At 39.1% G+C, this 18,158-nt stretch overlaps 3 protein-coding genes and 2 long non-coding RNA genes across 7 annotated transcripts in view; 3 read left to right on the top strand and 2 right to left on the bottom strand.

Moving 5' to 3' along the window:
• Positions 1 to 4,764, bottom strand: part of APOLD1 (apolipoprotein L domain containing 1) — a 61,963-nt gene extending 57,199 nt beyond the window's left edge. The window contains exon 1 of the mRNA XM_031938221.1: positions 4,627 to 4,764. The gene's annotated coding sequence lies outside the window, so the exon portion shown is untranslated. The remainder of the gene's footprint in view (positions 1 to 4,626) is intronic.
• LOC116419237 lies at positions 2,736 to 3,063 on the top strand. The gene is made up of 2 exons (XR_004229494.1): positions 2,736 to 2,824; positions 2,928 to 3,063. It is a non-coding gene; the product is annotated as an uncharacterized LOC116419237 (long non-coding RNA).
• A 57-nt stretch (positions 4,765 to 4,821) lies between the features above and the next one.
• On the top strand, positions 4,822 to 11,360 carry LOC111721090. The gene is made up of 3 exons (XR_004229493.1): positions 4,822 to 5,156; positions 9,631 to 9,832; positions 10,741 to 11,360. It is a non-coding gene; the product is annotated as an uncharacterized LOC111721090 (long non-coding RNA).
• CDKN1B (cyclin dependent kinase inhibitor 1B) lies at positions 7,758 to 13,233 on the bottom strand. Of its 2 annotated transcripts, XM_003771270.3 has the most exons (3): positions 12,154 to 13,233; positions 11,411 to 11,541; positions 7,758 to 9,057 (listed from the first exon to the last, which is right to left on the bottom strand). In XM_003771270.3, the coding sequence occupies exons 1-2, from the start codon at positions 12,629 to 12,631 to the stop codon at positions 11,420 to 11,422; spliced, it is 600 nt and encodes a 199-aa protein (XP_003771318.1). In that variant the 5' UTR covers positions 12,632 to 13,233; the 3' UTR covers positions 7,758 to 9,057; positions 11,411 to 11,419. The 2 variants fall into 2 exon arrangements, with proteins under 2 accessions (XP_003771318.1, XP_031794082.1); XM_031938222.1 differs by lacking the exon at positions 11,411 to 11,541.
• A 43-nt stretch (positions 13,234 to 13,276) lies between these two features.
• The window catches only part of GPR19 (G protein-coupled receptor 19), a 61,803-nt gene continuing 56,921 nt past the window's right edge, over positions 13,277 to 18,158 (top strand). Inside the window, exon 1 of one of the 2 annotated variants that reach the window (XM_012550759.3) lies at positions 13,277 to 13,370. The gene's annotated coding sequence lies outside the window, so the exon portion shown is untranslated. Of the gene's footprint in view, positions 14,306 to 18,158 lie in introns of both variants that reach the window. The other variant, XM_031938218.1, reaches the window with a different exon arrangement.

Below are 18,158 nucleotides of genomic sequence, written 5' to 3'. Positions count from 1 at the left end.
TTAAAAATATATACATGCAGTAAGAATCCACAATCTCTGTGGGAGGAACTCTTTAAATTAGGATTACATTAAATATTTGTCAACCAAAGTGTCACCTTTCTGAAGCTATTCCCAACACAAATTGGATGGTTAGGTGCCCCATCATTAGATAACCCCACAGTCAAGGTATTGTATGGATACTTCTAAAAGTAAGTTCATGAAACCCTCTTGGTGCATTCATCTTTAAGAGTCAGTCAGTTGACACAATTAACAAAAGAATTTACTAAAATGGCATTATGGAGTAGTAATATGGAGTAAAAGAATACTTCCTTCATAAACTTGGAGTGTACTTTCCCACAGATACATGTAGTATCATGGGAAGGGTGGACAAACAGAGAGAACAATAGTGAAGAGGGAAATAAATAAAGGATACATGAAATGAGAACAACTCACACCTCCAGGACTGTAGAATATCAGTGTCTTTTCTCTTTTCTTAGTGTTTTTCTGCAGCTCTCTCTAGAACTGCATCCATCAATTGGACTCCCTGAACTTATTCTTTTCTGCAGTTGTACTCTTTGACTGCCAAGTCTAACTTTCTCCCAAATTGCTATCTGATGAACACAACGTCTCTTATTTGTCAAGTTGATCTGCTACAGAACCTAAGAGTAGGACAGAGAAATCCCTCTACCTCCTCTGTATTATTGACAAAGCATAAGGAAAACTGCAAACTCCTAGAAAAACTGTCTATTCTCATTGCCTCCACCTCTCTACCGCCTATAAATTTCATACTTGCTTGCAAACTAGTTTGTGACTTGGAGAATCATCTAAAACTGCTTTCTTCAAAATTATCACTGATAAATTCAAATTCCACTCAGATATTTGCTTAGCTTTGTGATGCAGAGCACATTGCTTAACTTTTCTGAGCCTCAGTTTCCTCATCTGTAAAATAGTCATAATAAACAGTACCTTTCTCACAGAGTTATTGTGAGAAACCTATTGTCTCCAACCTTTTGATCTCATTGTAATCAAAAAGTAGAAAATATTTTCCTAATTACTCCTTCCTTGGTCAACTTTTGTGACACCATTTCTTCAACTTTCTTCTTTCTACCTGACCTTACTCTTTAGTCCCTTTTGCAGGATCATTATCAGTATCCTCTCCCTAAGTATGGCTATATCCCAAACCATTTTCCTTCTCTCTACTTTCTCTTAGGGATTTCATTGGCTCCCTGGATTTCAAATTTTATCTCCTTACAGATAACTCTCAAATCTACATATATCAAGGCCTTACTTCTCTCCCAAGCTTAATTTTTATGTCACCAGTTGCCTTTGGGGCAGAGGTGGATATCTCATAAGCATCTCAAATTCCACATGTCCAAAAACAAAGCTTATTTTCTTTCCCTCAATACTTGTGCTTTCCCCTTAACTTCCCTCCTCCTATTACAGACTAACACTCCTGCAAACATTCAGATTCAAAACTTCTAACTCATCTTCTACTTCTCCCTCACCCTTCTTATCAAATCGGTTGTCAGGTTTTGTCAACTCCCCCATCACATCATGTTTCATCTAATCATCTTCACTGCATATTCATCAGCTGCCTCATTATTTCTCTCAACTTCTGAAACAGACTCCTAATAAGTCTCCCTGCCTCCAAACTCTTCCTTCTCCAATCTGCCTTCCACAGGGCTTCCAAATTGATATTTCTCAGGCACAGACCCAATCAAGTCACTCTCCTTGAAAATTTTCTCTACTGCCTCCAAGAAAAGAAATCTAATCCTTTGGATGGCAATTATAGCCATTCACAATCTGTGTCCCTTCTCCCTTTCCATACTAAATCACTCCCCCTCACATGATATTTTTCAGATAAACTGGCCTTTCTGCTGTACCACAAACTATAAACATTTCATCTCTCCACCCCCACCCCCATCAGTGACATTGGCTGTCCTTACTATCCAAAATGGGGTCCCTTGTCATTTCCATTTCTTGTATCCCTGGACTCTGGCCCTCACTCCGTTTAATCCCTCCCCCATTACTTTATGTATAAATTCAATGTATGGATCAATGACAGTTTGTTAAACATCTGTCATTTGTCAGATACTGTGCTGGGGGGAGGGAGAGGATTTTGGATCCTTCCATTAGAAAGCACATCTCTTGAAGACTGGGGCTGTTAGGACTTGTGTTTTTGTGTTTTCGGTCTGCCCTCTATTACCTTTTATAGACCAAAGTCTTAACCGGCGCTTACATAAGTAAATTGAAAGAATTTGAAATTTTGGAGTTGGGAGTTCAGATTCCTAAACTGTTATATACTACTTATCCTCTTCGGTAACCAATTCAGGATCTTTGACCTCAGTTTCCCCTTTCTGTCAAAATGAAGGGGCAAGGTACTGCTGAACTAGATGACTTCCAGACTCCCAATTCTAAATCCTGATTTTAAAGAAGGGATGGAGGTTAAAAATAGGAAATGGGATACATTCTTGTCCAAGAGTTGGGAACATGCTACATATACAGCTAGACTCTTAACGTCTTGCCAGATTTGAGAGCGATATAATACTACATCTTCCTTCAGTTTTCCTATGCATTCTATTACAACATTTGGGCACCCTCCCCCACCCTAATCATTATCAACCACATTTTGGAAAAACGAGAAATTCAGACAGGAAGCTCTGACTCTGCCTCCGCCTACTTCCTCAAAACCACCACGCAAACACCCTATAGATATCGGGCTGCTGACGTAGCTTTCATCACATGTTCTTGGTACATTACAGTCTCTTAATGTACTTGCTCCCCCCCATCAAAAAAAAAATTAAAAAATTCAAACTTCAAGAAATGGCCAATAAGGGAGAAGGTGGTAAGTGGTAGGAGGAAGAGCGAGACGCGTAGGGAGGAGTAACTTGGAGAGGGGAAGGCTAAAACGCGGCCACAGAATTAGGGGTTTTTTTCTTATATTGCAGAGACCGAGTAAAGCTTCAACCCAGGTTGCAATGTCTCTCAAATCCACCTTAAATCTGAAAATGTACGCCGCGCCGGGGGTCACTGAAACCAACCAATGCCGATCGAGTTCACTTGCACCACCGTGGTACGGGGAAGGAGGACCGAGAAAAATAAATAACCACACCCCCCCCCCTTCCCTCCTCCCTGCCCTAAGCACCAGCACCCCACCCCGCCAAGGGGGGAAAAAATCGTTTTGTAAGCAAAAAAAAAAAAAAAAAAAAAAAAAAAAATCTTTTGCAAAACACCCTAAGACGACTTGGTTTCTGAAGGGCTTTTGTTTTGTTTTGTTTTTTTAAGGAAAAGAAAGACTCATCCCCAACCCAGCGCCATGATACTTGCTACACTTTCCCGAGGTGGAGAGGTTACAATGATGCAATCCTTGGGTGCGCTCGCTCGGAGTTGTTTTTCCCTTGTTTTTTATTTGCATTTCTTTTTGAGACCCGTGGGAAGACTTCGAACCTCCGTCGACTTTTTTTGCACTTTTTAATTGCTACGTGTACACGTTTGTGTACACGCACATTAATGAATAGGGACATGTACATTGACGTACATATATATGAACGTCCCCTCTCACTAGCGGGTTTGCCCGGAGATCCCAGGGTCACTAGTCTTCCCTCTGGCACTTGTGTGGCATCTGTAAAAAGGGCCTTACCCGATTACCACAGTGACCCCTAGGATCCTCGGGACCCGGAGGAGAGGGGTTCTTTGTTTTCCCCCACTCGGAGATAGTTTTCTTTTTTTGCCAGTTGGCCTGAGACAGGGCGTGGCTCAGGTGGATCATACGGCTGCTTTAATTTTGTTTAAATCCATTCTTTTCAAAGCTTAATTGTTCACCCTGAAAATTTATTTTTTATCTTTTAAGATACAGGCTGCAAATAAAAAGCAGGAACAACTATGCAAAGAAGACTTCCCTGGGTTGTCCTGAATGTTAATTTCTGGGAGGGTTAAACTGTGGGCGCATCCTGATCAGGGAAGACATTCGCCTCCCTAGTGACCCCCACCCCACCCCCACCCCCAGTCTTGGTTTCCTCTCAACTTTTCTCCCCAGACCCACTCCAACTCTGACTTTTCACGCTCCCCGCTCTCTTTCCGTGGGGCTCTGTACCAAATAATCGCTTCTTTTCCAGTCTGGGAGCGGCGTCTTCTCCCCGTGTCCTCTTACGAGCTGGGCGAGCTTTAAATCCTTTCGAAATGCGCGGGCTAAGGATCATTGGAGCCCGGGATGAGGGGTGGGAGTAAGCAGCTTGCCCTAGAAGATCGGTTCTTTCTTAGAGATTCTCTCTCCCCATTTTCTCTGCAAAACCTGGGGTGGGGGGTCGTGGGAGGAAATTTTTGCTTTTAGGTTCGGGCCATCAAAGTTGCATTTTGTTTCTTTCGTCTATCCAGAGAAGAACTGAGCAGAGGATGTTTCTCTAAGAGAAAAAATATATAAGCCCCTAAAGTATTTACAGACGACGGCCTTTCTAATTGTGGCGGGGCTCGCCCTCCAGACCTAAGTCCCTGGAAGCAATAAAGTCTCAGGGGTGAGGGAGGCTAGGGTTCGAGATGGACACCAGGCCAGTTGACTGGAGGGGCGCTCAGCTACAAGAGTGGATTTCTGTTGTCACCCGCCCAGTCAATTTGCCGCAGCTACTACTTTCCATAGACAGTCCTCCGTACCTTAAAGATGGCCAGTTAGAAAAGCCGGATTCAATAGTGACCAGTATCGCTGTAGAGAAAGGAAAGATGTCAGCCACCACTGACCCGAGCGATGTCCGCTGCGGGCTCCCGGGAGGTCGCTCGCGGGTTACTACTGCAGCCCCGGGAAAAGCAACCGACAGTTAGCCGGCCCGGCGATTTTAAATTCGAATTCTTGATACAGGCGCGCAAAGGGGGAAGCAGCTGTAGTTGCTCTTGGCGCTATTTAAATTTGACTGGAACATCTAGCACCCATTTTCCTTCCTTCCGTCACCCCAAATCTTCGAGTTATCTAGCTTGTCTTGACGAAAAAAGTTTGATACTTAGGACAGCACTGCAAACTCCTCGCCCCTTCCTTTCTCCCGCCACCACTTCACCAAAAAGCTGGTAGAATTTTCTAAAACCTTCCAAGTTGAGAGTTAGAAATTCTTGGATAAGCCGGCTTTTATTTATTTTTTTAAAGTGGAGACAAGAGGTCTGAAGCATATTGCGGGATTTCTCAGCAAAATAAGGTACATAAAATATAAATATCAATTTGTATGAGTTGATCAACAATCGTATTTTAGGCTAAAGTTTAAATTGTGATTTAAAATAATTTTTGCTTACTTTGAAGAGTATAATGCTAAATTTAAATATAATTTACTTGGTATGGGAAATGATGTTTTACATTTTTCAGTTGTATTTGAATTAAGATTTTAAAATTCCTATGTGTATATATGTAAATGTGTATATATATATATATATATATATATGTAAACGTATATATATATAATATAAATTAAAGTATTTTTCTTTCCAATAAAAAAGTTGATTATTTCAGGGGTCAACCCACTGTGTAATGTGTTCGTTGATCCATTTATGTCAGAAGCAGGCAATGGTGTTTTCTCTGAGGCCTCATCAGTTCACCTAAATGGAATTTCATTTTAATTATGTTACAAGGTTCTGAGTTTTGGAAAGAGCACAGCATATTTTTCAAGTTCTTAATTGCCACTAGCTAAAGGTGATTGTAGACAAATTATTCTAACTCTCTGAGCCTCAGTTTTTTCATTTATAGAATGACATTGTTGGACTAGATATTCTCAAAGGGCCTTTCCAATCCTAAAATGCTTTGGTGTATTATACAATGATTTAGTTATCAACAAAATAATGTGCAGAATTCTTAGCTAATTTAAGGAATAAGAATCTTATCCCAGTTCAGAAAACCTCAGGATTTATATTCATTTATTACCTTTTCTGTGCTCAGCACCGAATTGTGTACTATAAAGAACAGAGGTTATCTCATATTTGTTTAAAATAAGGAAAAGAGATGGATTCTCGAGTGGAGGAGGTATTGTGGAACTTGAACTGGGCCTTGAAGTATGATTAGGATCTGGTCAGAGGAGAAAGAGGGCAGAGAATGAATAAATTCTTATGTTGTCAAATTGTATCAAAATTAAGGATAAAAAGCCAGATTCTTCCAAGAAGAAGAATTTTTTTTTAATTAACTATTTTCTATTTCCCCTTAAACCATGATTAAAATCTCAGGAAAAAAAATTTAAGACATACTGATTTTTAAAGACTATTAAAACTTTATATGGAAATTAACATTCAACATTCGAGGTAGTGGTGTAAATAAAAAAGAGAGAGGAAAGATGAAGAATTACCTGCTGGTGGCAGTTTTGTTTTCAGAGGCCTAGAATTTTAAAGCTAAAAAAAAGGCTTTAGAGATCTAGTCCAATCCCTTCATTTTACAGATGAGGTAACTGAGGCCTAGAGGGGTAACAGTGACTGAATTAGGATTAGAATTTGAACCACCTGATCAATAAAATGCTTTGATTCATGTTTTTTTCATAATAATGATTAGTGGAGCAACAGATAAAGAAAAAGGGACACAATACAAAATTTCTCAAGGATTTGCAATTAAAATCTTCCTGGATAATAAACTAAATCATAAGTTGGGAAGGTTTTTCAAGAGAACTCTTAAGAAAAGCTACATCTTATAGATCATTACATACAGGAAGATTGTGATTTTTTTTTTCCCCTTAATCTTAAGAGAAGATAATTATACAATCTCCCTTGTGTTTTCTTGTCTCTCATTCGAAAAGGCTTTCTAAATATTTACTATAATTTCTTATAGAACCAAGCCCCTTTTCTCTTAGGTTAAATTGAACATCTAACAGAGTGCCTTGTTCTTGGGCTAACGTGAAAGGAGTCAGGACTTTTTAAAAATGTGAGGCACTCCCTCACACCAACATACTGCAAGGATTTAGTTGATGAGGCCTACAAAGTAGCCTAAAGACTCTTCTGAGATCACACAGCTAATATCACAGGCCCAACTTCTACATAGTAGGTGGCCTTTAATGTTTGTTGAGTTAAATTCTAATTACTACAGTCAAATAAATGTTTTCATAGTGTAATTTCACTTCTATTAATGGGAAAAGGGTGGGGGAAAAAAGAGGGATACTGGTCAAAACATTATATTTGTGGTGATGGTTAAACTTTTAAAGTAACATGAGAGAAAATGAACAAGAAGAAATGGCAAAATATGGATACTATTCAGATTGTTACCTAATTTCCAAGGAAGAACTTTCTGTTCCTGGATATCTTATACCCTGCATCTCTGGGTAACCAGAATAGATGTCATCAAGTTTGCACATTAACATTCTTGTACCTCACTTATATAAGATTACTACATCCCTCCCAGTCCCTGTTCCTTGAAATCGTTGGGGGTGTTTATTCTTTTAAACAATTCCAGGATCTTGGTTATTTCATTTCAGAGATCCTGGCCATATGATAGGTAACAGTGGAAAGAGCATCGGATTTGTCATTAGAGCCCCTGGGTAATAATCTTGATTCTCATAATTTAAAAGTATCTGTATGATCATTTCTCTGGGCCTACTTCCTGGTCTGCAAAATAAAGATTAGACCAAGTGACCTGTAAGGTGTTTTCCAAACACTAAAATTGCACGATCCTTAAAACTAAATGGAGAATTAGGAGAAGTGAATTCTGACCAATATAACACTTGTTCCAATTGGGCCCATACTTTTAAGATCCTTTGCCAATTCATGATTTGTGTCTGTATTAAAGTCATGGAAATATTAGATGTAATGGCTTCAAGAAGCAGCCACATCAGTACAACTCATTTAATAGCTATGGCAGTTTTATTTATTGATTGCTTGATAGGGAACAATTACACATTACAAAAAAAGTTATACTTGGCTCAGTAGGCAATCTTTAAGCACAGCCATATTATTTAACAGAAGAAAAAAAAATCCCTAAAGCCTACCCAATAGAGCATTTACAAATGCACAAAACATGCCACTTTGGCTTTTATATTTTCTAGATTTAAAAAAAAATCTTTTTTTAACATAAATAAGTTAGTATAATTTTCTCAGTGTCTTTACAGAGTTATGTACACAGGTACATTTTAAAATGTTTCATACACATACAGCAATGTAGAAATACTGTTTAAAGATGCAGTATCCATTTCCCTCTTCCACCAGCAACTACTGATCCATTCTCACTTCCATCAAACACATCACATTCCTCTGGGTGAATCAGCCAAGACAGAATGAGAAATTTTAAAAGTATCCCATTATTTTTTTTTTTTTTACCTTGAATCTCAAGATTTTTTTTTAATACCCAGAAAGCATTATTTAGGCCATGTTTACAAGCATAAAATGAAGGAAATGTGTAGACAATTTTTTCTAGCTTATCTGATAAGTAGATTGCCAATTTTGATCATTCAGAACTCATAGTCAATTTTGTTTTTTACCTGAATTATGTGGATTGTTTGCTTATGCCTTAATTAGCTGGATAATTACTTCACTTTAAAGAGGTTTCCACTTTATAACCCTCTATTTTTAAAAAGCCTTTGCATTAACATAATGGACACATCAGACCTCCTGATTCTTAATAAGTGTAATATAATAAACAGTAATCAGCTGTTGACATTTAAAATTGTTGCAATTAAAAAAAAAATCAGATCTCATTGAAAGGGATATTACATCTTTAAAGGAAAAGCTTAATCACCACCCCCAACCCAAGGTTGCTCCCTTTTATGCAAGTCATATATTTATATTCTTGCTATATAATTTGAAGCAAGTTTTCTATTTTCTTCATATCTTGGCCCTCCCCAATGCCTCCCCTTTCCCAAAGTTTATGTGCTACATAAAAGATAAAAACTATATACACAGGTAGTACAATGAAGCAAATAAGGAAAAACCTAATTGCATGATGCTACATCCAATGCTTTTAGAGGCACCTCTTTTAAGAGAGCCTACAATTTTAGTGTTATTGTGTTGTTGCTTTTCAGTGCTTAAACAGGATATCCATTCCATGAAGACATCGATATGTATTCTTAAATTTAATTTATATCTTCCTTGTTTCATCAAGCTCTGGTATATCCAGTGAACAAGGACATATTCTTAGTTCTGCAAAACAAAAGATTAAAGAGAAAAACTGCATTAAGGGTATTGATCCAGCCAATTCTAAGAGCAGCAAAATAAATCAGTACACTTGGTAAAAATTATTTTCTCAGTGTCTTGCTTGCTTAGTGGCTTGAAGTGGGTGGATTATATAGACACAAGCTATAGAAGGCTAATAGTGACAGATAGATGAGATCATCTCTGTGGTCATTCATTCTTCCAAACTGAGACTTGTAAAGATTTTTAAATAGTAAAGCTAATTCAGTTTACCTTAATCGTGTATCTTTTCCTACCACCATCCCACCTCCCTTTTCCCCCATATGAAGGAATCTGGAATTACAGGAATTCTGGATTGATGACAGGGAATAAAAGGAGAGATACAGAAGGACAATTATAAGAATGGGGAGAAAAAATCCACCAACCCCACCAACTCACCTTTATTAGAAAAATACCTAAGTGTAGACTAAGAGGAAGCATGATATAGTGGATCTTGGAATCATGAAGACTAGGGTTTAAATTCTGATTTGGAAGTTATTGAAAGTCTCTACCCCGGGCAACTTTTTTTTTTTTTTTTTTCAGACTATAAACTACAGAGATGAGTTGCTGATCCACAAGAAACTGGGAATTGTTCACATGGTTTGGTGATCAGTAAAAAATAATTATTATTATTATTATGTGGTGCAGTTAAGCTTTATGAAAATACAGTTGTGGCTCTTCAAGCCACTTCATCTAGCCGAATGACCCTTGGCGATATTTTATGCCTATATCCTAATCTAATAAGGTAAAATGTTTTAAAGCTCATCCTTATTTCTTGTGATGGATATGTATCCAGTTGTGGGGCTCTGTTTTGTTTTGTTTTGTTTTGAAGTCACCAGTGTCCAAGTTAACATTTCTAAAGATTCTTTGCATTCATTCCTGCTTGGCTGAGTAAGACAAGACCAAAAATTTATTAGGATGTGATACATAAAGACACATGAAAGAGATATATAGCAACACTGAAGATATCGACATCTAGTGAATTAATCAATAATTTTCATCCAATTTCCTCCACTATATATTCTATAAAGCCATCTTTCAACAAGTCCTTCAAGTGGGCATTTTATATTGTGTAGGGGTTATATACATTTAATTTGTGTTAAAAAAAAATTTTGGTGACCTTCCATTTTTTTAAGAAATAAAAATACCCCCATTCCATCTTTAAAGTGTCATGTATCTCTATATTGTACAAATTCACTGTTATTTGATAAACGTTTATTGTGCATTTATTTGGCAGGCACTGGTAGCCACTGCTAAACTAAAAAATACAGGGAGGAATAAGCCTCAGTTTCTACTCTTAAGCAGTTTTCAGTGACTAACAGAATTAGCTGGCCCGAAGAATTCAAGCTCCCTAAAGAGAGCTTTGGGGACTGAATTATTCTGTCTTTAACTGATCAGATTCAGCAGATTATTGCAAATCACTTTTCTAGAGGTAAGTAGACACAGTCTTAGCCAGCCCTGATATTTATTATTCCTTTTCCCCTTCAAATACCCAAATAGTGAGTTGTTCTAGCACAATTTGCATATACATGCTGACAAGTTCCAGATTGCTTACAGGGAGAGAATTCATTAACTTTTACTTTGCAGCACTTCAGAGCTGTGGAAAAACTTTTGTGGGTAACTTTTAATGATTCTCTGTGTTTTATTGCATAGATTTCCTTCGCCCTCCAAAAACCCAGTAGAAGTGGTGTGACACTAGGAGGACCAAAATAAATGAATTGCACATGCCACTTCATTCTACTTTTAATCTTTTCTGTGAATTCAGTGGAGCTCAGTTTATCCTCAAATGAAAAGATGAAACCCATTTGTTTCTCCTTCTTCCTTCTGCGTTCAAACAATGACTTTATTTGAAACCACCGAAAAAATAATAAAACCTTAAAACCTTTGCTAAAGCAGGGAACAACTACAGCCCTTATTTAGAACTGAAAAAAAAAAAAAAATCTCATCTTCCAATCAAGTTTTTGTGAGGATTTAAAAGAGGATGATCTCCCTTCACGAAGAACTATCTCCAGGACAAGAAATTCTCATCCAGGATGCTACCCTTCACTCCGGAGTAACTGCTTAATTTGTCTAAAGAAAAGGTCTGTCTGATGGAGGAAACTTGATGAAATTCAACGACCTTTTCCCTTACCTCCTTGCCTATTCAACCGCACAAAACGTGTATGAGGGAAGGGGGAAAAAATCGAAGGGGGTCTGAAATACCCTTAACTAGCAAACTTCTTAGCCATGGACAACTAATAAAATATGGAGAGGAATTTGCAGAGACTACCAGATCCAGCAGTGCAGTTTGGTTTCATTTCTGAACCCTAGCTAGGCAACCCACCTAAGTAGTTTACGTTTGATGTCTTCTGAGACTGGGCTTCTTGGGCGTCTGCTCCACTGAACTAGCATTGGGAGAAGTGTCTGTAACCTCTTCTTCAGTAATGTTGGCTCTTTTGTTTTGAGGTGAGACATCTAGCAGGGGAAATTTCGAAGGGGAGGGGGGAGACAAGCAACAGATTTTATTAAAAGCATTAGCTAACAAAAGTTAGCCAGGGGAAGGGGGAGGGGGATATCACCACCACCCACAATCCTGGTCAATCGCTGATTTTCTTAAAATCTTGAAAATATTGTTTGCTATTAACAAAGACCTCCTCCCCAGGTTCCCGGTACCTATCGAAGGATCATATAGCCCAATCTTTCACAGGGGATAATCGGGAACATCCTAGCTGCAAGATAATACTTAGGTCACTCACATACCTTATGATGGCAGACTGGGGGAGGGGACAGGTGTTTTAGGAAGGCTGTGGGTTTTAAAACGTTAAGTTTACAGATACTTTTACGCCAAATGGCAAAAAACAACTAGTAGTCTTTAACTTTAAAAGAAATGATAACTAGTTAGATGATAGATATCACCGGCGCATAAGGTTAATAGCCTCAGCTCCCGATGGAAAAACCAAGAACTGCGCTGGTGTTCTCTAGACACAACTTCGGGGACGGACCTCCAGTAAAGTCAAGGAGTGGCCCAGACAGACCGAGTAAACAAGGGAGGGGTTTGTTTTATTTTAATTTTAAAGGAGCGATTACCATCCGTGGCTGGTCGTTTCCTCGTCTCAGTGCACTGGTCTGCCAAACTCGTCTGGCTTTCGGATGCACCCTCAGTCTTTTGATCTCTTAAGTGGGTGTCCTCTGAGATTCCCTGAGAAGCAATAAAAAACCCCGTTTGGCGCACTCCGTTTAGATCCCCGCTCTGCTGGCCGGGCCCCTGGCATCTCCCCTTGGGGTTCCGCGGGGGCCTGAAATAAAACTCGGGCAAACTATCTTTCTCCACAGGTTGCCACTCATAATTCCCCTCCAAGGGCTTGTGATTCCGAAAGTCGAAGTTCCACTTGCGCTGACAGTCCTCCTCGATATCCCTGCAATGCTTCTTTAAGTCCTGCGTTAAATCTTCATGGTTTACTGGGCCGAAGAGGTTGCGGCAAGCTGAAGGCTTGGGGTACTCAGCCGGCCTGCCTTCCATCCGCTCCAGGGTCGGGCTCCCGTCAGAAATACGCACGTTTGACATCGTCCTCCCTTGTCTCCACTCAACTTTTTAAAACGACAACAACAAAAAAAAAAATCCGAACACGTAGCCCCTTTTATATAGGTCCCGCGATTCCAGTTCGGGGCCAAGGGAAACAAACAACCACCAATAATTACACAAGCTTTAGGATCAGTGTTGGGTTTGGGGGAGGGGGCAGGGGGGAAGCCCGGGAGAGCCAGCAGAAAAGTCTCTCAGCAGATCAAGTGTAAGGGAGAGAGAGAGGGAGGGACATAGGGAGGGAGGGAGAGGGAGGAGGGAAAGGGGAGGGGAAGGGAGGGGAGGGGAGGGAGGAATTGGAAAAGCCAGTCCGAGACCTAGCCGGTACGAGCCTGCGGGTTTCCCAAACCGAGCCGCGGAGGAAACAAGACAGGACAAAACAAAAACACTTGGCTGATCTCAAAAGTCGACGTGTAGGGGAAAGACTGAGAAAGGGAAGGAATATAAAAAGACACCCAGAAAAGCCGAGCACTTTTTTTAGTTGCCCAATATGGCGGTGGAAGGGAGGCTGAAGAAGGAGAAAATGATTGACATTGCAAATCTATTTAAACAGAGGAAGGGAACCATTGGCTGCGGCGTCGGGAGCCACCCCGCGGAGGCTGGCTCGCTAGGTTTAGGCGCTTTGCCTTAAGGTAGTCCGGGCGCAGTTCTGCTAGACACCGCTCGGCGCTACCGAAATCGTGAGACTTGCGAAGCAGAAGAATGGGACTTGGGCGATTTTGAGGTATCGGGAGGGGGGAGGATGGGGGTGGTCTGTAGTGAGCAACACTCCCAGGCCAGTGTTTGAAAAATTAAAAGTCAAAAATAAATAACAAATGGGAAGTTAATGGAGTTAGGCGAGCGCAGCTATAATCTCGGTTCCGATCATGTTGTTCCTAGTTTGACCTACGGGTGGAGGTGCCGGAGACCTTGGGAAGAAGCCTGGTTCCATATAATTTGCCTGGTACCAAAAAAAATCTGCTCATCTTGCTCGGTGGTACCTCGCCAGGTTAGGCTGCGAAGGTCCAGAAAACATAAAGGATGTGAAAATCGCCTGCCAGAGTGGAAGGGGAGAGGGAGGCGAGGGGGCTCGGAACTCAGGGTAGTGAGCCAGCTTGGCGCTCAGGCTCAACTGGGAAGCTCCGTGGCTAGTACCGACGCCTCCCTTCAGGAACAGCCTGATAAGGTGCGGAGGAACCTAGGGAAATCGGGAAGTAAACAATAGTAACTTTCCCCAGAAAAGTCAGGGCTAGTGAGCAGAGCTTGGGCGGACTAGAGTATTTAGAAGTCCTTGGGTAGGAAAGAGGAACAAAAGCTAGGAAATGACTTTAGATAAAAAGAGGTCTAGTAAGAATCGTCTGGAGCTAATCCCAAGATCAAAGGCTTTGCTGCTATGCCTCCCAGAGTGTAGGAGAAATGATTGTCCTATTAATGTAGAAACCTGTTTCTGTCTCTTTAAATTCTTCAACCGTTTTCCAGATTGTAGTAATTTTCTCCACCTGAGACCAGCCATTAGCCAACAATATCTTTTCCTCCATCAACTGTTCCCTCATCTCTTTCTTATCGTTTCCCTGTTCTCAGTCACCCCCCTCTCACAAAACAAAACAAAACAAAACTGATCAACTGCATTTCACCCAGGATGAAAATTTCAGATGCAAGCGGATTTACCTGCAAATTACCGTAAGATTTTTATTCTTTACTGGGCTAATTATTAAACTACTACTATCTTGTCAACTCATATAAACTAGAGATTATTTGGATACTTTCCCAGTCTGTCCTCCTCTGCAACACTGGTTCCAAGACAAATCTTTTCCCGCCCCTGCCTCCCCCCCAACCATGCTTAGGGAGTTTAAACAGGAAAATGGAAGAGAAGGGGGAGGGACAGAAGCAAGATTTGACCCCCAAATAGGGGTTTGTCTATAAGTTCCTACACTCCATATACAGATTTCTTCATATGGGTCAGTTAATACATTTCAATATTATTTATTGGAGGCTGTTTTCCTTCAACTATCAGGTAGCATCATGTTTTAAATTTGCGTTGGAAGAGTTTGATGTGAAACTTGTGAATAGTCATATCTGTATCTGATTCTTAAATTTTCAGATGATCTGACCCCTGCTTTTCTTTGCTGAGGACAGTGTTTGGGTTGGGGGTGGATTATTTTCCCCCAAGGGAGTAAGGTGGGAGAGAGGATGTGGAGGACCATTTGCTCACTCTTGAAGAGAAAAGATTGGCTTATATTGGCTGGAGCATTGATTATCTCTTTGGTGTAATGGGAAGTGGTTTTGATCCTGTGGAATATAATCCAGCACTTGGATGTACAGAGGAAATACCAAAGAAGCAGCACAACATCCAGAGAACACGTGTAGGCGTCAATGACAGAGGACAGGAAAGATTCTTTCCAATTTTTAAACATTCAAGACATTACTTTTTTATTGTTCTCATTCTAAACTTGATGTATGCCAACAAACCCAAACCTTATGCAAAGAAAAACAGAAAAAGAGCATCACTTATGAAATGAGTCAACTATACATAGGTATAAAAAATGTTTAATTCATAACTTTACTTTCAAAAGCTGTTCTCATTGTGTGTATTTCTAAACCTCTTTTGTCCATTTTAAAGTATCAATTAACATTCTTTCTTTCTTTTTCTCATTTTTTTGGAGGGTATTGTTAGTCCTACATCTCACAACCCCCTTTTCCCAATTAAAAAACAACAACAAACTATCCCTTGTAATAAATTAGCATTGTCAAACAAAACAGATTCATATGAAACAGATATTGACCATGTCTGCAAATGTTATGTCCTATTCTGTACCTCTAATCCATTCACCTTTCTGTCAAAAGATAGAAAGCATGCTTTATGCACTGTCTTAGGGAGTCATAGTTGACCAAGTCCTTCAAGGTTGTTTTTCTTTACAGTTTTGTAGTCACTGTTTATGTTGCTTTTCTAGTACTCCTTTACTCTTCAGTTCATCTCTTGGTAAGTTTTGCTGAATCTTCCCATATCATCCTTTCCTATGACCTGATAACATTCCATCATACTTATGTACAATTTTTGTTCAACCGTTCCCCCAACTGATAGATTTCTAGTTCATTGCTACAAAAAAAAAAAAAAAAAAAAAACAAATGCTGCTATGAAGATGTACATATGAATTTTTTTCATCTTTCTTTTATCTCTTCAGGATACATGCCTGTGTGAGGTATTTCTGAGTCAAAGGTTATACACAATTTAATGACATGTGGTTTTTAAAGAGAGTTTTCTACTTGTGTCTTGCCAAAGAAGTGTTCATACTTTATAAGCTGAAAATCTTCAGAACCTACAGCCTTCAGTGTTCTCCTATGTATGCCTCAAACCCACTTCTTCCTCTCGATTTGTCTCTGTCTCAGAAATTCTTAGGTAGAGTTTGGAAAGGTCAGTAGGATGGAGCTTGATAGTCTAACATTCCACTATGTCACATATTTCTGCATGCAAATTAAAAAAAAAAATCTGAAGAAATCATTCAAGAAAGCAAAGTAATTCTAATATTTTTACTTGCTCCTTTTCTAAGAGTGGTAAATATATTTTAACTTTTATACTTTCTGTTATTGTTTGTTTCTTTGGGAGAGACCTTTAATAACAAATATAGTAATAATATTTCTGTCCCTTTATAAAATTAACATGTTTATTGAAGTTAGTCTGTAAAAGTTTAAGCTAGTATCATTCCACCTTAAGAAATTCAAACTGCCTGCAGAAAGGTTGTATTTTGGGGGGAAACTGTATAAATTTTTTTTTAAATTAAGGCACATACATCTGTGTGACCAATAATGAGAAGCCAAGCATGACAGTGACATAGAAGCATTTTTTAAAATACTATGGAGCCTCCAAGAAAGAGGTATCTGAAATGATCAGGGTACCATTCTTCTCCTTAAAAAAGAGAAGGAAAGAAAGGAAAATATTTTGCAGGAAAACATTCCAGAGTAACTTCCATGTGTATTGGGGATCTTCAAAGACTCTTAAGTTCACAGAGGTCTGAGGGTTGATCTCAAAGGAAGCTTTATTGTTCTTTGCTCCAACTCTGGAGTTTTTACTTTGGGAAAATTATGAAGAAATCTGAAATACAGCTCACCCGACCTTTTTAAATGTAGGATATCCCTTAGTTCTATATGGCATTTAATACAAAACATAGTTATTGAAAATGGGCATCCCTTATTTCACCTTTTACATAGAATTCTTAATATTCACAAGAACCCAAACACAGAAACATAAAGCATTCAAAAACACCCTTTAGATTGTCCTACACCCAGAAGGTAAAGTCACTTCTGGGGAATCTTGAATAATTAAATACTCCCATTGGCAGTTTTGGTGTCAGACAGATGCCTATAAGTCTCTTTTGTTGGGGAAGCTGAGGTTACTGTCTCTGTTGAGCTCAAGAATACCAACTGCAGTATGGCTAAAACCAACCAAATCTGACACCGGTATGGTGAGCCCAAGGGAACAAGGGACCAAAAAAATTTCCTGGAAAGGGGCAAACTGGCCCAGGTTAAAAAATGAAGTGGGTCAAAGTTTCTCTGTTGATTAGAAATAGGATTGAGTATGGCTGTTAATCTTTAGATAGATTGATACATAGATAGACATGTATATATACATACATACATATGCATATATATGCACATGTATATATGGATGAATGTATATGTCTATATGTGTCTGTCTATATATGCTCCCACCCATCTATTTTGCATGGCTATGCTAGGAAGTGATCCTCTAGTTCCTCTATCTTCTCCAGTGGGCATTGTTAGGAAATTTTTTTCCCCTCCAGGACAGTGGTTTCTTAATATTCGTCTTCACTATATATACAAATAGCCAGCAACACAATACAGGTAAATGGAACTATTGTATAGCACTGGTTACGTGATATAAACAGCAAAACAATAAAATAATACCTAAGTTGATACCATACAGTAATTAATAGATTAACTGCTAAACATGTAATTACATATAAAACAAACACTCCTTAAGTAAACATTATTATTTTTATAATAAACAAGCAGTAGTATTTCTTCCCCATTTCACCTGCAACATCATAGATTAATCTGTACACAGGTCAGATAGATCTTTAGTATGCTCTTGTGACTTGCTAATCTATCTGTCCCTATACCTGAAGTAACACATGATATGGACTGATCATATTCTTTAATATAACTATAATCTTATATTCATAAAGATGAATTTGTAGAGGGTCTGGGTTGGTTATCATTATTACTAAGCTTTGTGAGGACTCTAAATGGCTGAAATTTTAGGAAGGAAATGTGGCACATCTGGGTTCAGTCTATTCCCATTGTCAAAACTAGGTCCAAGTGAAGCTCTTAGGTTTAGTAAACAGTGTCTTCAGTGGAAATGTCACTTTCAAAGCCAGTACTTGCTTCAGAGAGATTTAAAGCTGAAGAGCGGCCTTTTATTTAGAATCTATTGAGATAAATGTCCATAACATGTTTCCATTTGCCTCTTACAAAGTCTTACTATAAGACTATAAATTGTCTTTATAGGGGCCCC

Source organism: Sarcophilus harrisii, chromosome 5 (assembly GCF_902635505.1).
Source record: "Sarcophilus harrisii chromosome 5, mSarHar1.11, whole genome shotgun sequence".
Taxonomy (NCBI): domain Eukaryota; kingdom Metazoa; phylum Chordata; class Mammalia; order Dasyuromorphia; family Dasyuridae; genus Sarcophilus; species Sarcophilus harrisii.
This window is presented reverse-complemented; position numbering and strand designations above follow the sequence as displayed.